The sequence below is a fragment of the Pangasianodon hypophthalmus genome, chromosome 30 (genome assembly GCF_027358585.1).
Source record: "Pangasianodon hypophthalmus isolate fPanHyp1 chromosome 30, fPanHyp1.pri, whole genome shotgun sequence".
In the NCBI taxonomy this organism is placed as follows: domain Eukaryota; kingdom Metazoa; phylum Chordata; class Actinopteri; order Siluriformes; family Pangasiidae; genus Pangasianodon; species Pangasianodon hypophthalmus.
The window spans coordinates 10,348,833-10,369,783 of record NC_069739.1 but is presented as its reverse complement, the minus strand read 5'-3'; the positions used below and the strand labels follow the sequence as shown (position 1 = coordinate 10,369,783).

At 36.6% G+C, this 20,951-nt stretch overlaps 1 protein-coding gene across 5 annotated transcripts in view; it reads right to left on the bottom strand.

Annotated features, from left to right (window-relative positions):
• Nucleotides 1-19,059, bottom strand: part of LOC113528867 (rho-associated protein kinase 2) — a 54,755-nt gene extending 35,696 nt beyond the window's left edge. For 3 of the 5 annotated variants that reach the window (XR_008301303.1, XM_034302088.2, XM_026917642.3), the window contains exons 1-5: nt 18,604-19,059; nt 12,287-12,368; nt 11,394-11,494; nt 5,552-5,689; nt 2,928-3,188 (exon numbers count right to left, since the gene is read on the bottom strand). Coding sequence is in view for 4 of the 5 variants with exons in the window: in XM_034302088.2 (XP_034157979.2) it covers nt 2,928-3,188; nt 5,552-5,689; nt 11,394-11,494; nt 12,287-12,368; nt 18,604-18,702 (681 nt within the window). In the remaining variant the exon portion in view is untranslated. The remainder of the gene's footprint in view (nt 1-2,927; nt 3,189-5,551; nt 5,690-11,393; nt 11,495-12,286; nt 12,369-18,603) is intronic. The other 2 variants (XM_026917644.3, XM_026917645.3) reach the window with 1 other exon arrangement.
• Between the last annotated feature and the right edge of the window lie 1,892 nt (nt 19,060-20,951).

Genomic DNA, 20,951 nt, shown 5'->3' with positions numbered 1-20,951 from the left:
TCTGTACACCACTGAAACTTTTCAGATATTTCCAAGTGTGCAGTCAGATTTCAGATTATAAAAGAGATCTGAAAGCAGAGTTACTGGATCTTCCTCCAAAGAATATGCTAAAGGAAAAAGCGATTCTGCCTGTATTTAGTAAAAATGGAGACCAGAGAAGCTCCATGCCTGGAACAAAAGGAGCTGAACTGAGGTAGGAGAAATAGTTAATGTCCGCTACCTAATACTTGTCCTCACCCATGTAACTACTAGTAAGATGGATAGTAAGGTCACTAACACAAAGGTAGATATAGCTGATTATTATAGTAGCAACCTGTTGCTAACTTCAGTTATTTGGCTCAGTGTAATTTTGAAAGACCCACCATTGCTCTCTGCTTGCCTCCTGTTGTTCTCTGTATTCTGTGTATTCTGGCTCAAACATGTATGGCTGGCTTTCACTGTGCAACAGTAGCTCAAAAAAATCTTCATCCGTCGAGTCATTTCTGTTGCTTGAGTAATGCATTCACTCCAACGCAATAATTTACTTACAAACAAAATGATTGTTTACTAGCAGAAGCCAGATAGCTATCTCATTTTAGTGAGCCCTGCCCCCCTTCTCCCCCATTCCCCCTCCCACCCAAATATCCGCTGTAGTCTTTCAAATTTTGCATCCACCTCCAAGATACATAATCAGGAGGGGATTTCCCCAGTATTAAAACTGAAAAAAATCTCACTACAGAGCCTGCTGAGTCATCACTGTAAGGCATGAGTAGGCATGTTTATTTTGGCCAGACTGTCCCTTTAACACCCTGGCTACACCATTGTGTTTGTGCATGGTGCCCTGTAATGGATTGGAGTCCCAGCTGAGGTGAATTATCCAGCCCTGTACCCAGTGTTCATATCAAAATCAACAAATCAGGGTGCATTTAATCTGCTTCCCACAAGATGGCAGAAATGTCAAGTCAAACAATTTTAATTTTATTTTATTCAAGCTTTGAATTTTTTTAATTAAACTACTTGAAATTCAAATTAGTTTTTACAGTATTCAGATATTTAAAATATTAACATTTCAAAATTCAGATTTTCAGAAAATCAAGTATCTATAGTCAAACATTTTTTGTGTTCACAAATGCAGATTCAATTATTCAGTGTCCAGATATTTATTTTGATAATTTCAGTGTGTAAATTAAACCAGTCAACTTCAGGTTGCAAAATTCAATATGAAAAGTTCATATGGGCTACTGACAGGTAGGTGAAGACAATCAAGACTGGAGTGTGTTATGCCGTTTTGCCATCAAATACCAAACTACACTGAAAAAATGATCCAACAGTTCAGTAAATGTGACAGTGCTGCACTTAAGTTAATGTTTTTCTGTTTCCTTTATATACATTTAGTTACTAAGTTGAAATTAAAAATTAAAAAGTTCCTGCTAAGTTGGGGACCTGGCATTTTGTGTTCGATTTGCATATGGGTCTGAGGTACTTAAAAATTATTTCATTCTGAGCCTTATAGAAGGGTTGTTTTTAATAGCTTTTGGTTTGTGTTGGCTTTAAGGCCTAGAGCTACTGTGTGATGAAATGTATTGCATGATCAGGTATTTCAGCAAATTTTACTTAGTTCACCCTCTTTGTGTTTCTCAGTCAGTTGTATGGTTTGTGAAAACATTGCATCCATAATGCTCAAAATTAAATCATTAAAAAAATTCCTCAGACTCATATGCAAATCAAGTACAAAAAGCCATGGCCGACCCCATCCAAATTTATACCACTGTTTTATTGTCAAATTAAACTTCAAAAATATTAACTCACATTGACACAACACACACACACACACACACACACACACACACATAGGCTCAGAGAGAGTATAACAACCACAGATAGGCATCAGGTGTGCGCATTATAATTGACTCATTCCCCTACACTCCAGATAAAGAAAACACAATAGTTAAAGACAGATTTTGTTTATTAATTTTATTCAAATCATTGATATAGAGTAGAAATGATTGCATTTACAGTTTTCTGTTGATATGTTGATATAGGCATGTGCTCCCAAAAATGGTGCCAAGCTCAATTGTCTTTGCCTGCCCCTGAGTAGCCCGGATTGTAAACTTTAACATTTCCGTATTGAATTTTGCAACTTGAATTTGAAATTGAGCACTGAAATTAGCAACCTGAATATCTGAAAAAATGAATTATTGAATGTGAATTTGTGAACAATGAAAAAAAATATGTGAATATACATACTTAATTTTTTTGAAAACCTGAATTTTAAGGTGGGTAATTGAAAATAAATTTCAATTTAGTTAGTAACTAAACATTATGGTCTTCAAGTCGCGGGGAGCCTGGAGCTTATCCCAGGGGACATGGGGCACAAGGCGGGTAACACCCTGGATGTGGTGCCAATCACACACATTCACACACTAAGGACAATTTGGAAATGCCAGTTACCCTACAATGCATGTCTTTGGACTGGGGGAGGAAACTGGAGTACCTGGGGGAAACCCCCGAAGCACGGGGAGAACATGCAAACTCCACACACACAAGGAGGCGGAAATTGAACCACCAACCCTGGAGGTGCGAGGCAAACGCACAGGACTGTTTTTAATCCCCCTCCCTCCCAGTCTCGATGGTATTCTAACCATTCCTGCCAGTTAATATTTTTATTTGTACAGTGACACTAACCAGGAAAAAAAAAGTTACTAAGGATAAATGAATGAATGAATCTATGAATGAATGAATGCTCTAAACATGTCACACAGTGCCACGCAAGCACTCAATAAAGTCCCATGTTAATGAATGTGGCCATTCTTTGTCCCACAACCTTCATATCTGAATGTCTGCTCCTGCCCACAAAAAAGTAAAAACCTCCAGTTCCCACATTTATTTTATTCCCAGATACGACATTCTACATGGACACCCGAAACCCAGCTTATGAACACACTCACCTTGTCCATCTTCATGCATGTGCCGAAGTCAGCGAGTTTGAGGTGGCCACTGCAGTCCAGCAACATGTTTTCAGGTTTGATGTCTCTGTGGATGAAGCCCATAGAGTGGATGGCGTCCAGTGCCAGCACCACTTCAGCTGTGTAGAAGCGTGCCCATTCCTCAGGCATGTCGTAATTCATAGTAAGGGTTACCAGATCTCCACCTGCCATGAATTCCATCACCAAGTAGAGGTAGCGCTCGTCTTGAAAGGCACAGCACAGCTACACAAACACAGAGAAACCAAAGATAATTACTATACAGACACTGTAAATAAATAACTAGTACTTTTATTTATCACTAAAGGTCTGTTCAATACTTAGAAATGGGTGTCCCGATTTAGTAGCAAAGCAGTTGCAAAAATTGATTATATTGTGTTTCATCTTCATTTCCATTGTTGGCAATATGAAAATTGCCACACAGAAAGACACCTTCACGGACTTGGAGATTTTACTGATAGCACATGTACTTAAATAAAGGAAAATTAAAAGATTAAAATCAACTTTTTGTTTTATATTTACAAAGGACAGTGATTTTTCATGTTTTATTTAACCTGAATCTCTACCAGTATTGAGAAAGCTATGTACTTAGCTAAGATAAGAGTTTAACATTGATCAAAAGTCAGAACTTTAGCTCAGTTACATTAAGGCTAAAATTTAGAGAAATATACACAGCAAGTCAAATGACTTGAGCAGCTCAAATACATGTCTTCTGCTAAATAACCTTGTTAATTAATCTTGCTATTTAGCAGTATTTAAAAAATACTTTTTAAACTATCTAAATCTATTGCTGTTTCCTCTTCTAGTTTCATAAATTGGTACAGACATGGTCAGACATGGTGTGTCACAGTTCCCTCCACCATGATGACATGACTAAAAAGCTATTAAAGCTAGCATGCAGAGGTAAAACTGGGTGAGGTAGAATGTGATTAGGATCCAGCTGACATAGATGTTGACCATTCTTTATTACAGCAAATAAAGTGTAAATTATCTGCAAGATATCACTGCACTATTAAGTTTAACTTTTTATTCTGCTTTTATAAATAGTTAAACTTGTCTGTAATGTTAGAAAGCCAGTGGACATTTTGCCTCTAAAACTCCAGTCAAGTATCAATAGGATCACATCAATAGGATCCAGTGGCATTTTTGAACACTTAACATTTATTTGAAGCTTTTAAAGTAACATTTTATGTGCCATGATACGACAATGGATGTTTCTGAACTGACAGTGTTTCAATCCTAATACTTATGGACAATAATGGTGCCTTTTCAGAGTAGTTCAATTGAAAACTAATGTAAGCACAGACATTTTATACATAATTCAGTGATTACTATCTGGCCTTTTGCTCTTTTTTGGCAGTTATAGCCTACATATGGAACTGGAACACCGACTGCATCCCAGGCTTCCTCACCCGACATCAGTGCCTGACTTCACTAATACTCTTGTAGCTGAATGAACACAAATCTCTATAGCCACACTCCAAAATCTAATGGAAAGCCTTCCCAGAAGAGTGGAGGTTATTAAAACAGCAAAGAGGGGATGTTCAGCAAGCACATATGGGTGTGATGGTCAGGTGTACACATACTTTCGGCCATAAAATGTAGCTCAATTCTGTGGGGAAAAATGGCATCACTGCAGGACAGAATGAATTTCATGTTGGCCTGTTACTGTAGGTCTGGTTGACCAGCAAAACCTTCCTAACCTAATCTAAACCTATGCTAAGCTAAACCTATGCTATTTTTGCCATAACCATTACTGGGCCTGTTTCAGGGGTTAATGTTTTATATACTCACATCTAATAAACATTAACAGTACTAGAAACAAACACTTGCGCATTGGATATACAACACAGCTCTATAATTTCCAAATGAGGTATGGGCAGATGTTATTTAAACCTTGTGGTTTACAAATTATATGCAAAAAACACTTTCAGGAAACACTGAGGTCAATGACTTTGAGCCATTTTATTCAGCAGAGCTCTGCACACAGCACATCTACAGTATACAGCTTCAGAATGCAGGGCTTGAAATGAAACTTGTAGCTTACTACACATTGGTTTTCTGAACATAGAAATTTAGGAGCCAGCCAGTATGTTTTGCTAAAATATTGCCACCTCAAATTTAACTTTATTACTGAAATAGATATTAATCGATTAATTAATCAATTATTAATTTATTCTGTTTGGATGAAACATACAACAATTGATTACTGCAAGGACACAGTTTATGACTTTGTGCAATTTAGAATTTTGACTGAATAATTTTAAATAATTACAGGTGTGCTAATGTCATTCACTGTACCAATGATGTTTATCATTTCTTTTTGTATCTTTTATTTTCATTATATTATAACTAACGATCAAGATTGGGAGGAGAGGAACAATTTTTCTTGATTTTCTCCCTAATTTAGACTTGGCCAATTCCCACCCACCAGTTAGGTCTCCCCTGTCATACAACAGCAACCAGCCTGGAAGCGTGAAGTGTGCTTCCTCCAAGACACGTGAAGCCAACCATTTCTTTCTGGGTGCAAGTTCATTTCAAATGTGTGTGTGTGTAAAACATAGTGTGCAGATGATACTTCATTCTACCTGCACTATCCAGGGGCTGTTTGAGAAGGCCATGATGTCTCGCTCCTCCCAGAAGAAGGCAGAGTCTGAGCGCTTGATCATCTCAAACTTGCTCAGTTTCTTCATAGCATACACTTTCTTAGAGACCTTGTGCCGCACCTAAACGTAAAAATACATGCACAGTTAATTCAATACACAGGTAGAAATTAGTCAATATGCCATTGTTATGCCAACATTAACATTAATGTCCGGCAGGGATTGTAGGTGGGGGAGTGAATGACCAGCGCTCTCTCCCACCCTCAGTAACGCGACTGAGGTGAGACCCTTGAGCAAGGCACCGAACCCCCAACTGCTCCCCAGGTGCCGCAGCAAAAAAGGCTGCCCACTGCTCCGGGTGTGTGTTCACGGTGTGTGTGTGTGTGTGTTCACTACTGTGTGTGTGCACTTGGATGGGTTAAATGCAGAGCACAAATTCCGAGTATGGGTCACCATACTTGGCCACAATTCACTTCACTTGAAATTTACTGAATGTAGTGATGATACATTTTTATTTTTCAAAATATGGTGTTGTATTAAAAATCAAGAAAAAAATTAATTAACTAAAGTTAATTAATTAAGTGCTTTTTCCCATTAAAAGGAATCAGTGACAGGCAAATGTTCAAAGAGCTATGAAACACAGGTATATGGCGCAATCACACCAACCAGTGTGATCAGTTTAAACTCTGAGTAGAGTCATTATTCATCTGCTGCACATGTGTAACCCCACTATAATCTCATAATAATCAGACCACTATGCTGTACTTCTGTCCTTCAGAGCTCTGATAATCAGTAATGCTGAAATTATGAATGTTTTGATCAATTAATGGTGGCCAGCAACTGCAATGGGTTTAAATCCAGGAATGCCAGAAAGACATAACTTTTCAAGGCACGCCATAATTTTTCAAGGCAACCTAAAGCCCTAAAAGGACACAGCCAAGACCTAAAAGGACACGCAAATGATCTTCCTACCTAAAAAAAACTAATGGTATGGTAACATAGTGTTTTCTAAACACTATGTTACCATACCATTTGAAAACCAAATTATCAGAACTGTTTAAGATAGTAAATAACTCACTACAGTTTGAGACAAGTGTGTGATGATTTAGACCATGCAGTTTACACAATGTCAAACTGGCAGTTATATGCTTCCCTTACTCATTAGCTTTGTAGCTGTTGTACAACTGGATGAAGATGCAAATTTCAAACACATCTTGGCTACATTTTAGATAAAGGGTAAATTGTGTAAATTAAAATTTTTAAATTATTCATTTGAACACATTAGGATTTATTACAGTTTACCCACTATTGGCAATTAAATTAGTTCAAAAATCATCAAATACCGATATCATTGTATTTAAGGACACATTTATTATCCACTCTCAGATTCTAACGGCACTCTAAATTCCTTTGTGAACTGGTTACTGTAGGACTGTAAGTCACTGTAAGCTTAGTTTTTTTTTCAATCAGACGGTATTAGTATCAACTGTAAGACAAATATATATTGTGAGCTAATGATGATCCAGATCAGCCTTTTCCAGTTACATCTAGATGTTCTTTTTCCAATAAAATTAAAAAAGGTCACAAATATTTCTCAGTTCTTGTACACCTACTTAACTTGAACCCATTTCTTAAAGACTAAACAAGAATGTTAATATAAAGTGTTCAAAAACATTGACTGGCACTGTATGTGAGAAGATTTGCACCAAAATAAGTATAAGAACAATTAAACTGGAAAACTTTGATCTGGTTAATAAAAGTATCTTGTATTACTGATCAAAACTGCAAAGCATCAGCATTTATATTTCTTTCATAATATACTAATTAAAGTCTAAAGTTGTTTATTTTACAAAATATCATCTGGTGTAACCATCAAGAAAAGACCATTTTTAGCAGAATGAAATATCTTGGTATAAAATTTTGCACTAAAATTATGCACTTTTGGGAGGCCTAGGTTTACCTGACATTAAATCGCATTTGAAATATGTCTTTCATTCGAAATAGCCAAACTGGCCAAGCACTGGTGCAAAAGTGAAATAGATATTTTTTGGATAGAAATAGAGCAAGGCTTCATATTGCCATTTCATCTCACAGATGTCCTTACACAACAGGGGAAGGAAGAAAATGTTAGCAACCCTATTATATCTCATTCTAGAGAGGTTTGGTCTCAGATACATAAAATGATGGTACTCTCACCAACATAACTATCATCAGCAATAGTATGCTTCACGCTGGTGCAACCATAAATATATACTGGCAAAAAGCTAATCTACTGAAAAAATGGCTTGAGGAGGAATAATTCATACCACTGAGGGTTTATTTCATAAAGGGATTTTTCTGATGTTCGCATATACACTTGAAAAATACAAACTGAAAAATAGCAGTAACTTCTGGAAATATCTTCATGTTCTGTGGCTTAAATATTAACCACTGATATGGTATGCTTAAGTGGATACTAGTCTTATGGGTAAAAAAAAATATGAGTCTTTAAGGTATATGAACAGAGGCAGTGCAATTATATGAAATAAATATAAGTTCATGATTACAGAAATTCATAAATAATGCATGCATGTTTTTTCTACAGAAGTTACTTGCTGTGGATTCCGACCAAGAATTTTAAACTGTTAAACTGAAAAGGCTGACTTCACTATGACAATTCATCACTGCATTTCCACACAGAAGTGTAGGACACCCTGCCTGGAAAAACCAAGCAACATGTTGTTATCAAAACTATGACTTCATGAGCCATAGACCTGGAGAAGATCTCAGTTCTCTTGGTGTCATATAATGATTTATGTGCACGAGACTCCCTGAATGGTTAATAGGGGACTCCGATGTGTGTGTTGATCATATTTTACTTTTAGAAATACTTTAATGCTCCAACATGAAGTGAGAAACTTATACTAGGCACGCTACCCAGAGGCCGATACATTTACATTTACGTTTATGGCATTTGGCAGACGCCCTTATCCAGAGGGACTTACAAAAGTGCTTTGAAGTCTATCAAAAATACATTCTGACACTAGGTCACAAACTAGGAATACCATCAGTCCAAAACTCTATTGGGGAGGTAACAGACAAGCACTCAGACAATACATTTTTTTTTTTGGTTTGGTTTTGTAAGTGATACATGACTGTGCTTATATTAATTATCATATTATAATGCTCTGTATAATAAATATACTTTGTAGCATTAGTGAAATTTACTTACAATTACCAAGAATGTGGCTATCCTGATGCTTCATTGCATCATGTTCTTTGTGGGCTTTCCATCTTAAAGTTAAGGGTGTGCTATAAGTGCTCGAAGAGTGTTTTTGTTACACTATTACTAGATTCTAGATGGCAGAAATGTGATTTGTTAATGGGGGCTGTGTCAATGAGAAATCATATCCATGCGATAAGAAATATATTTAAGCACATATCAATGAATTTTTTGCATTAAAATAATGTTGGCACCTAACTGTATGTATTCATTCATACAAATAAATAAATAAATCATATAATGTTTATATTAGCATGATTTCTGGTTTACTATGTGTAAAAGTTGATTGTGAGAATGACATTTTTAGTATCCATTTCAGAAAAGAAAAGTTGGTACTGTGCCATCCCCCCTTGAGATACTCTGAGCTGGTGACAAAACATTTACAGTGGTAAAACAACAGACTGTGAAGCATATTAAGGAAATATAATATGTTTTGGATAGTAAATCACAGACACATCACATGAATCACCATTTGGTCTTAGCCTTGGTTCTCCCCTATTACACAACAGCTACCAACCAGGGAGGGTAAAGGCCAACACGTTCTTCCTCCAAGACATGTGAAGCCAACCAACTGCATCTTTTCAAGCTGCTGTTAATGCTGTGTCACAGGGCAACACATAACACACTCAGAGGAACGTGCTACCCATCTCCTTCCACATACAAGTGCTCACAGATGATTGGCTAGTATCACTGTGATTGACAGGGGAGAGAGAGTGTTATGCCATGAAACCCACCCATAGAGCAAGGCCAATTTTGCTCACTTGGACTCCGGGCTATGGCATTGTCGGGATTCGAATTCTACGAATGATAGGGCAAAGCCTTTTCTATTGCACCACTCTGGGGCCCATGTGATAATTTTTAAGACCATGGGCAATTAATGTTGATTTAAAAAAGCATTACAATCACAAAATTGCATGTTCTTATATGTAAATAATTACAGTTGGGGTCATAAGTTTACATATGCTAATAATTTGAAAAAAAAAAAAAAGAGAGATCATAAAAGTTGCATTTTTTATGTAGTACTGCCCTGAATAAGCTATTTCACATAACAGATGTTTACGTATAGTCCACAAGACACAATAATAACTGAATTTACACAAATAAACCAGTTCAAAAATTTACATACGCTTGATTCTTAATACTGTGTGTGTTACCTGGATGATCAACGACTGTTTTTATGTTTTGTGATAGTTATTCATGAGTCCCTTGTTTTTCCTGAGCAGTTAAACTGCCCACTCTTCTTCAAAAAAAGAATGTGAAACACATTCTTTGCTCTTCCAGCATCTTCTGCATATTTGACCCCTTTCCAGCAGTGGCTATATGATGTTGAGATCCATCTTTTCACACTGAGGACAACTGAAGGACTCAAACTCAACTATTACAAAAGGTGCAAACAATCACTGATGCTCAAGAAGGCAACACACTACATTAAGAGCCAGGGGGATATAAACTTTTGAACAGGATGATTGGTGTAAATTGTTATTATCTTGTTTAAAGATCTTTAAATATCGTTAAAGATTTTTTATTTAGTACTGCCCTTGAGAAGCTACATAAAATATTTTCATGTTTCCCAGAAGACAAAATAACAATTCAGTTTAACTGCTCAGGACAAACAGGGGCCTCATGAACTATCACAAAACATAAAAACAGTCATTGATCATACAACACACAGTATTAAGAATCAAGCATATGTAAACTTTTGAACTGGTTCATTTGTGTAAATTCAGTTATTATTGTGTCTTGTAGACTATATGTACTACATGTGAAACTTATTCAGAGCAGTATTAACTAAAAAACAAAATGCAACTTTTATGATCCCTCTTATTTAAAAAAAAAAAATTAACATTTTGCAGATTCTGCGAGGCGTATGTAAACTTATGACCGCAAATGTACGTTTTTATATATTTTTTATTTTTATAAATATGTGTATACAACCCGAATCCAAATGTTTCAACAATTGCCAAAAATATACTTCTATATTTTAAAATTTGCCCTTTCAGATTCTATATTGATCAATAACACATCTGTTCTGAGAGTGCTGAAGGTCAATGGCATAATCTGTTACAAATCACAGAACTGTCATATAAAACCTTATAATTTGATATGTTGGTGTTAATTTCATGCGATAGTTTCGTAAAGAGGATCATCTGCAACTACATTTTTATTAGTTTTCTCAACAAAAAAAAACTGTTCAGCTTTCTCGAAATATAAAAAAAACTATATGAAATATGAAAATAAAATCATAAAATGTCATTTTAAAAACACATATTCTTTGAATATTGTATATTCTGATTCAAAGTAATGTAACAAAGCCAAGAAAACCTATACCAAGTATAAGATCTCACACTACTCCAACACACACACTCCTGCAATCTCTGGACATGTGCAAACTTGTACAGGCTAAGAGCCATTAACAGATCCAAACAAAAGTCAGTGCTTGAAGGCAAATAGCATGTAGTTAGAAGACACTGCACCTTCTCCATATTTATCGCTCTTCTCTCTCTCTCTCTCACACACATACACACACACACACACACACAGACACAGAGCTCAGCAGTTACTCACCAGTTGCACCGCTCCATAGGCTCCTTTGCCAATTAGTTTGATTCGGTCAAAATCATCCGGCCGCACCTGCAGTTCCCTCAGACGGTTTATAGCCTTCTCATCTACTCAACAATTCACAAAAACCCAATGCTTTCTTATTTACATAACAATGAGTTCTTAAATGTCTGAAACATATTAAATTAAATCTCCAGTACTCAGTAATATTAAAAATCTGCACATGTGACAGCACAAACACTTCAGGCCTGGAGGATTATTTCTTTCATACGAAAAGTGAATGAGAGAACAGGATTGAGTTTTAAATGTACAGACATTTCAAAACATTGATTAAGACATCTATATAGATACTGCAGTTTCTTTCTGCTATTAAATAATATTGTTTACAATTTACAAGGATTAGCTTGGCCAATATTGACATTTTACTATTACATAACATTATTAATATTACAATTTTACTATTACATCAAATGCTGTTGGTCAGCCAACACTGATTTGGTGTTTTGCAAACATGTAGTTTGATTCATCAGTTTTGTTCAGGAGCTAAAAGGCTAATGTTGCAAACAAACAAGACAGGCTTGTTCAACACATACTCTCCTCAAAAGACATTTTTTGCCTCAACAATACAATTTGCACATTAACAATTTCATAAAAAGGCAGAATACATTTATTTATACATATATATATATATATATATATATATATATATATATATATATATATATATATATATATATATTCTCTAACTGATAGTTCAGGCACCAAACATGTCTTGGCTGATTGACTATTTGGGGTAAGGGGAAACTGTGTAAATTAACTATGTAACTATTCCTTTAACCATAGTGCTCTCAAATAATAGTGAGCATTTAAACCTGTATTGTTTGTTTAAAGGTGCTTACATCTGTTAAGGAAGACATCGATGTTTTTGTTCTTCCGCAGCGCAGTGTGATTCAGGTCAAGGGCCAAGGCACTTACAGAATCCTGCACAAATTGAGAACAAAAATTTAAAGCATTAGAAAAGCACCTGTGCTTAGGACTATCTTCATGCACCCGCAAGGCATAAGGAAGCTTCGAGACGACATGTTCACTTATCTTCAGGTTAGACATGAAAGCAGTAAAGCTGGGGATAGTGATTTGCAAACTAATTGTGGTTAAAAATGAATATACATCTAAGACAAGCTGAACAAGGAAGCTGAAATTCTAAAAGACATACAGTTTATGAGTGTGACATTAGACCAATGTGGTGATTTTCTATGATAAGGGAGTATGATACGGATATAAATATGGTAATGATATAGATAATGATGTCACAAAGGGTTTCCATATTGTGGTCGTGCATCTTTTAAAATGTGCTGCAGAATTTAAAAATTGATTTTATTACTTTGTAAAGAACACAGCTGAAAAGCAAAGAAAAATATACCAACACAAATATTCACATGAATTTTGTCATCATGATAACTTATATCCCAATAGGCTGAAAACAATAATATTTGGTTAAAGGATTATACTTTGAATTCTGCATGCTACAAAGTTGCCACTAAGGGTATGCACCGAGAGAGATAAGCAGAAATGAGCAGTGAGATGACATGAACAAAGTTACACTGGCATGAATATGTAAACACACTACATGGCCAAAAGTATGTGGACACCTGACCATCACACCCATATGTGCTTGTTGAACATCTCATTCCAGATTTTGCTGTTATAGTAAGCTCCAGTCTTCTGGGAAGGCTGTGTGGATTTGTGTTCATTCAGCTACAAGAGCATTAGTGAGGTCAGACACTGATGTCGGGATGTCGAGGAGGTCTGGGGTTCAGTCGGTGTTCCAGTTCATCCCAAAGGTGTTCAGTGGGGTTGAGGTCAGGGCTCTGTGCAGGACACTCGAGTTCTTCCACTCCAAATTTGGTAAACCATGTCTTCATGGACCTCACTTTGTGCACAATGGCATTGTCATGCTGGAACCAGTTTGGGGCTTTCAATTCCAGTGGAGAGAAATTGTAATGCTACAGCATACAATAACACTGTAGACAATTGTGTGCTTCCAACTTTGTGGCAACAGTTGGGAAGAACCACATATGGGTGTGATGGTCAGGGGTCCACAAACTTTTGGCCATATAGCTTATAACCATGATTTTCAGTGTGGTCCAAGACATACAACAAAGCACCCTGTGACTGCATTTATTGTTTTAATTACAATTAATATTATTTCATTAATTTATTAATTATTTTATTTACTTTTAATGATTTTATGCCAGTGCAGATTGTTTTCAAAGTTACTTTCAATGCTGTAGTTGGAATTGGATTTTAAGTTATTGAGCTATGTACTGACCCTCAATAAGGTCAAGATAAGTGCAACTTTTTAATTTTTTTCACTTTATTTTTTCTACTTTTTAGCAATAGTCTAAAAATGCTCACAGAAATTCAGTTCCTTGTAATTAACATATTTATAATGAACTGACAAAATATGCTGAACTGTGTAATTCCAAAACCTACAATTGATTTAATTATTTTATAGGTATTTAAATTGTGTGACTAGTTGACTAGTGGCATAGTGGCATAGTGGACAGGATTGCCACTGGGTTCAGGGGCAGACACAGGTTGTCTGAGGGGCATGGGCAGAAAAATAAATAGGGCACCTTCAATTAGCCACTCATTAGGGCACTTCATCATATTTCTTTGCAACCCTATAGGGCAATGCATCACATATTCTCCACCCTAGGTGGCAGTTCATCATGTTTTCTCAGACATATGTTGTCTTCAGAAAATATGGAAGTACTTGAAACTTTGGATACAAGTGCTCAAAGAAAATGCAGGTGACAGAGACAATACAGAAAAACAATGATCACAAAAGGGAGGGGAAAACCAAATCAAAACAACAACAAATGCACATATTCAGAACTCAGGGGAAGTGGAGTGTTGTGGCTTAGAGGATATGCCTGTAGAAGGGTGGGGCAGCCTAGGGGGCATTTCATTTTGTTTTCTGGCACACAGGGGCACCCTAGAGGGCACTTTATCATGTTTATCTACCCTAGGGTCACCCTAGACAGAACTTTGGTGGTGTTTTTTTAATGACTGAGTTCCATCTTGATTTCCTCCCTCCTTCCAAAAATATGCCATTAAATGGACTGTCTACACTAATTTGCCCCTATGTGTGAATGAGTGTGTGAATGCGTGTGGACTAGTATCCCATACAGGGTGTGTTCCTGCCTCACGCTCTGTGTTCCTGTGTATGTGTCGGATCCACCGCGAGCCTGACCAGGATAAAGTGCTGACTGAAAAAGAATGAATGAACGAATAATTGACTGGTTACTTGGAACTGAGTAAACTATGAATTAAGCAATTATGAATAATGTCAACTTGAACCTAAGTTCAGTTTGAATCAGTTTGAATAAACAACTTTAAGGGTTTCAATAAACTGTCAATTTCTGGTATCTGATTAGACAGACAATCTTCGTAAAATATGTTCATGCAATTAACTTTCATATCAAGACAGAACTAAATTGCAAAGATTGCAAATCCATAAACCATAACAAAATTATTTTAGCATTTTATCAAAAATATTTTATAGGCTTCTGTCTCCACTGCTCCTGTCATGTCAGTGGCACTTCCCAGGACTGCTATCACAGAGCAGCACAAAAACATAAGGTGGTATAACAACTACATTCAGCTCTGCGTTTTAGCTTCATTTGCTGCCTCTCTGTCCCAGTTTCCCCTTCTATCTTTCCCAAAAGCACACACCCTCACACTCACACCATTGAATTTGGCTCTATAAATGAGTCGTAGCATGATGAACATGCGCGCACACACACACACACACACACACAAGCAGGAAGTGGTAGCCACAGCATGTTGGAATCAGTTATCTCTCTTTTGAATTTGAGGATGTGACCTCAGCTTCCTGAATGTTCTTTTCCCCTGTAACAACAGAATGGGTGAAATTGGGGCTGGGAGGATTTATGGAGTTGAATTAAGTCAGATTATGTCTGAGCTTGGTTTTAAATGATATAATTATTAAAGATTCTCCGTTTGGAATCTGTTTCATGGGCCTAGTGATATAATACAATGATATTTCAAAATAGGTTTCAAGAAATTCAAGTGAACACAAATGCAAAAAAAAAAAATAATCAGCATTTCCAAAATACTTTTCATTGATTAATCACATCAAATAAGTTTGCGTATGATATGTTCTGTACTATACAGTACTGTAGGTATCTTTGCATAACAGATGCATAAATTAATTAAATTAGATTTAAATTAAATTTAAATTAACTCCCCTCAATTCAGTCAAGCAGAGGCTCTACTCAAAAGCTCTCCTAGATTGTTGAGCTCCACACCCTATCCAGCAACCCTGGGAAGGAACCTCATTTCTGCTGCTTGTACTCACAACCATATCCTTTGACCACTACCCACAGTTCATGACTATAAGTGAGGATTTGAATGAAGACAGAAATCATTGTCTTATAACCGAGCTCCTGCTTCATGACCACTGTCCGGTACAGCGACTGTAACACTGCTGCTTTTCTTATAAATAATAGTTAGGATGAGTTAGACCATATTAAAGAATGAACCAATAATGTACGAAATGCAGAAGAACCAGTTTTAGCAGACGCACAGGTGACAGGTATTTCCTTTAAGGAATATTTACATGGTGTATTAAGCCCTAGCCTTTAATTAAAACATAACTCATATTTCAATCAGAGGGAGGGATTGATTTTGAAAGAAAGTAAGCATACACCAATTAAATACTCCAAATGCAATGTGTACCGCTGCTTCATTTGTGGCAAAAGAGAATTAAATGTTCAATAGGCCCATTTCCACATGGCAAAGTATCCCAAAAATGAAAAAAAAAAAGAATATTTGTTTTAAATTATTTGAAGCGATAAAATGCAATATAGAGTATCATGCAGTAAAGGATTACAAATTTCCATTTGCATGTATGTTACATAAAATCAGGTCAAAATGTATGCTCAAACATAAATTAGTTTTAATTAGCATCATCTTGTGAGTCTTGTCAGTGTTGTTAACATGTCCTGAATTATATCAACCTCAGCAAAACACCAAACTTATTGAGCAGAAGGTGAGAAAAAAATGTCTCTATTGATTCTGCTTCTACATTCTAGTTGGATGACCCTCAACTGACCTCACACATATTTTCATTTCTTTTTTCATATAACCACAGTGTTGGTCGCCATGTGTTGCAAAGCAAATGAACATGCAGAGAATATATGTCAAATATTTTGATGACAAAAGTAAAGGGCCGCAGAAATTTATATGGTGAATATTTTCCATTTAACAGACTATAAAATGAAGTATGCATTTATTGCAATCAAATGGAAATTTAATTCAAGTAAAGTATTTTATTTTGGGTGTAGATGTGAAGGTTTTTATATTCTGACTGAGCCATTATTTTGATTATTTTCAGAGTGTAAATATTTTCCCAATACTGCTGCACAAAAAGATCATCACTGGGCAGTACAGAGAGTAGTATTTAAACACTATTAGTAAGCATGAAGTGTTTTGGGACACCTGGCATTTATATATACCTGAGCTGGTATGAGTCATCAGAAACACCAGTAGCTAAATCCCTGCTGCCATCTTTTTGTGACACACACACAAACAAAATATATCACATAATAACCCCAGTGTTTGTGGGTAGCTATTATTGCTCATAAAGAGCATAAGTATGCAATGAGTATAGTATCAGAAAGTGAGGTAAATATATGTTTGGGTATGGATGATCAATTTTAGTGCTTTAATCATTCACAAAGTAAACTTTTTGCTGTTTCATTTCATGTGAACACTTTTTTCCTACTTAAGTATGAGTTTTCACATATATAGCCTAGTGGCATATTTCTTTGAAAATTATGGATAATTTGACTGATTGACTGGAGGGGCCGACCAAAAACCATTTTGTTGGTTCCAAAAAAGACTTGTTTTGCAAGTCCCCCACTTTGTACAGTGCATCAAAAGCACTGGCCTGAAATTAAATACCTAGAGGGATAATTATGGTGGAACAACACTTTTTGATCATCTAATGAAGTTGTATGGATTATCCCTGACTTGCACATTTTAATGTTTTCCCTACTTTAACTCACACACATGAATTCAGGAAGGGATTGTCAATCAGCTAATTTTCCGTGAGCAAGGAAAACAACAAAATGAGCAAGACGGGGGTATTCCAGGACCTCAGAGACACTTTTTTTTAACACAAACACTGATTGGAAATAGAGCACTCCAAGACAGGCACATTCTTGAGGAGAAGGGTGTGTTCCTTCACACACAGAGATCATATCACTCGAAAGCAGATAAGACCTGAAACCACCAGCTTGGCCATTTAACCTTGCATTTCCACTTAATTGTGTACAGTACTAATATGTTATTTACCACTGGCTTCTTTTTTGCTTCTGCTTTATTCACAAATTAACCGTGCTGTTTTTCAGAGATTCAGTTTCCTGTTTTTAAAGGTGGTGTAATATAAGATGAGGACTGTAGCTGGGATACTTCACAGGGGTGGTGATAGAGGTAGCCCTGTCAGACTGGTTTGATGATTTTGCTCTCTCTGTCTGTCCTTTCTTTTTCTGAGCCTAGCTCTAGGCTCCAGAAAGTCAAAATTAAATGCTCTCAGTAACTACAGAGCAACACATTAACAAACCTCTGCAATACAGCCCTTCACTGACAAAGCCGGTCTGGGCCTAAGGGTTATTACACTCTGAATCATAAATTACACTCAGAAAAAAAGAAGTATATATATTGATCTAAAATAGTACTTACAAAGTTTCTTCTCAGGGACCACTAGGTGTGCACATTATTGCCTTAGCACACCTACTGATTGCTTTTTAAAGGTGTGCTGGAAGCATCTAGTTCACTGCTCTTGCTTTGAAAACCAGTGCTCTTAAATAAGTAATTAAATGAAGGGGATTAGAAGCAAAATTCCTTGGATGAGAAACAAAATTTCAAAATTAAAAATGTCCAGCTGCCTTGACTTCAATGACCTGGATGACTGATAACCTTCAGACGTTTTGCCAAGCATTTTGGGAAAATAACCACAATAAATGGAAGCATTTACTCTCTTTACCTTTAAAGCAGGGACCGATAATAGACATGATTGCTCATACAGGGTAGGCTTCAACATAATCACAGCAAACAGCACGAGATCGTACGATAAACTGTTAAATCTGCAGCGCACCAATATCCCAATGCCGCATGTTCTTCTTACCAACAAACTCTCCAAATTGAGGGCTGATCGCTGGTCCTTGATCATGGACTCCAGCATTCTGAGCTGAGACTCGAGTCTTCTCTCCGCTCCGGGCGACATGGTGCCAGTGAAGAGAGGACAAAATCAGCACAGACATGAGACAGAGAGAAAGCGCAATCAGCGGTGATCTCAGGGCTTAAAAAGTCCCAGAGGAAGCCAAAATCCAAAGTTCCAACTACAGATCACCTCAACCAGTCAAGCAAAACTCCCCTGCCGGTGTCCTTCTGATTAAAACACACGATCTGTATAGTAAAGGCACGTCTTCCTACCAGTCCCGGGCCGGGACGGAAACTATAGCGCCGCGCGCGCGAGTTCCCCTACATACAATTTTTTTTTTTTTTTGGAGACTGACGCGTAAAATGTGGATCAAGTCGCCAAGAAACGAAAGTCTCGTGTGTGTGTGTGTGTGTGTGTGTGTGTGTGTGTAGCGCCGTATTGTGGCTCCTTGCTGAGCTAAAGGCGGAATTCCTGCTCTCTGACCTCACATGGCGCTTTTAGCGCTCAGTGGCGGAGTGCGCTACAAATAAGCACTTACTGGTGCTGGCTTAAAAAAGACAATTACACATGTACGTTTCGACAATTTTTATTGTATTTTGAAGTGGCACACCCTGATTTTCCCACATTTACCCTCTGTTATTCCTGCTGATGGCAGAAATCTGCATTCACTTTCTGTGTAAAACAATTGTGACCTTAGTATAAGAAGAAGGTTCTGTCTGGATTATGAATGAATGTGAACAGAACCTTATAATAGTAAAGTCACGAAAGGCAGTATGAATTCAAGACAGTTTTTGAATTTTTAACAATAAAACAAAATAGCACAACACATCTAGCTACATGTGTAGGTGAAATGTTTAGATCATATTGTAAAGAAGCATGGCTTACCCTTTTGACAGAGTTGGAAAATAAACATTTTTCAGTGACATGTAAATGTGACAGTATGTTTGGGAATTTGGGACACATACTGTATCTCTTTGATTTAGGCCTTTACTTTCATCCACAGTCACATGTTTAAAACATTATTTATTTGTGGCATACTTATTTATGGCATCAGTAAAGCAAATTTCAGTAGGACTTATAAAATCTCCAAATTCATCAACATATTCTCACACTATATGGCCAAAAGTATGTGGACACCTGACCATCACAATCATACTGTATGTGGCTTGTCCCCAAACTGTTGCCACAAAGTTGGAAGCACACAATTGTATAGAATGTCTTTGTATGCTGTAGCATTACAGTTTCCCTTCACTGGAACTAAGAGGCCCAAACCTGTTCCACCATGACAATGCTCCTGGGCCCAAAGCGAGCTCCATGAAGACATGGTGTGCCAAGGCTGGAGTTTAAGAACTCGAGTGTCCTGCACAGAGCCCTGACCTCAACCCCACTGAACACCTTTGGGATGAACTGGAACGCAGACTGTACCCCAGACCTCCTTACCTGACAGCAGTGCCTGACCTCACTAATTCTTTAGTGGCTGAACTGGCAAAATCCCACACACTGAAAAAAAAAAAAAAAGTGGCTGTAAATTGCTGCCCCAGCTTTTTGGGGGTAAATTCTATATGCAATTTTTTTTACTCTATGCTTTATTGCATAAAGTTTAACCTATTTTAGGAAGTAATATCTAGAATGCTGAGGTATAGTATTGAATGAATGGTAAATTCTATCTAATATTTTTGTTCATTAATAAATTTTACTCCTTTACTTACTGCAAAATACTTTTAATTTTTTTTGAGTAGTATAAAATCCAAATTGTCCATATTCTACCTAATTATTTCAGTTTTTATTATATTATAGACCTGATTAAAAATCTAATTCTATTAATGCTATTTAAATTACTCACATGGTTCAATGTTAATCATGTCAATATTTACTGACCAAATTCTCAAACTGCTACACAGCAGAACACACATCCCTCAAACAATCATGTTAAATGATGTTTGGAGATGTACATTGAACAGGCAAGTCTCCAGCACAGGTGTCATATTGGTGCAGAATTTAATCCAGTGATGTTTCAGAAAACTGTGGAGGAAATAAACATTGTTAGAGTCACACCTCTAAAGTATTCACAAATTGTGATAATAACATAACATTGGTGTAGAAATATTACTGGGTTTGCTTTATTATGCTTCTTACAGGTCACTATGTTTCTGTTGAATCGGAATTGAAAACATGGCATGAAACTGAACACTGTTCTGAAATCAGACCAAATTATGTTTATTAAGCTCATAAAAGTTTAATACTATCTTCATTCTAAATGACGCTCAACTGATCTGAATTCAAAATGGCAGGTGGAAGATATGGATTAATTT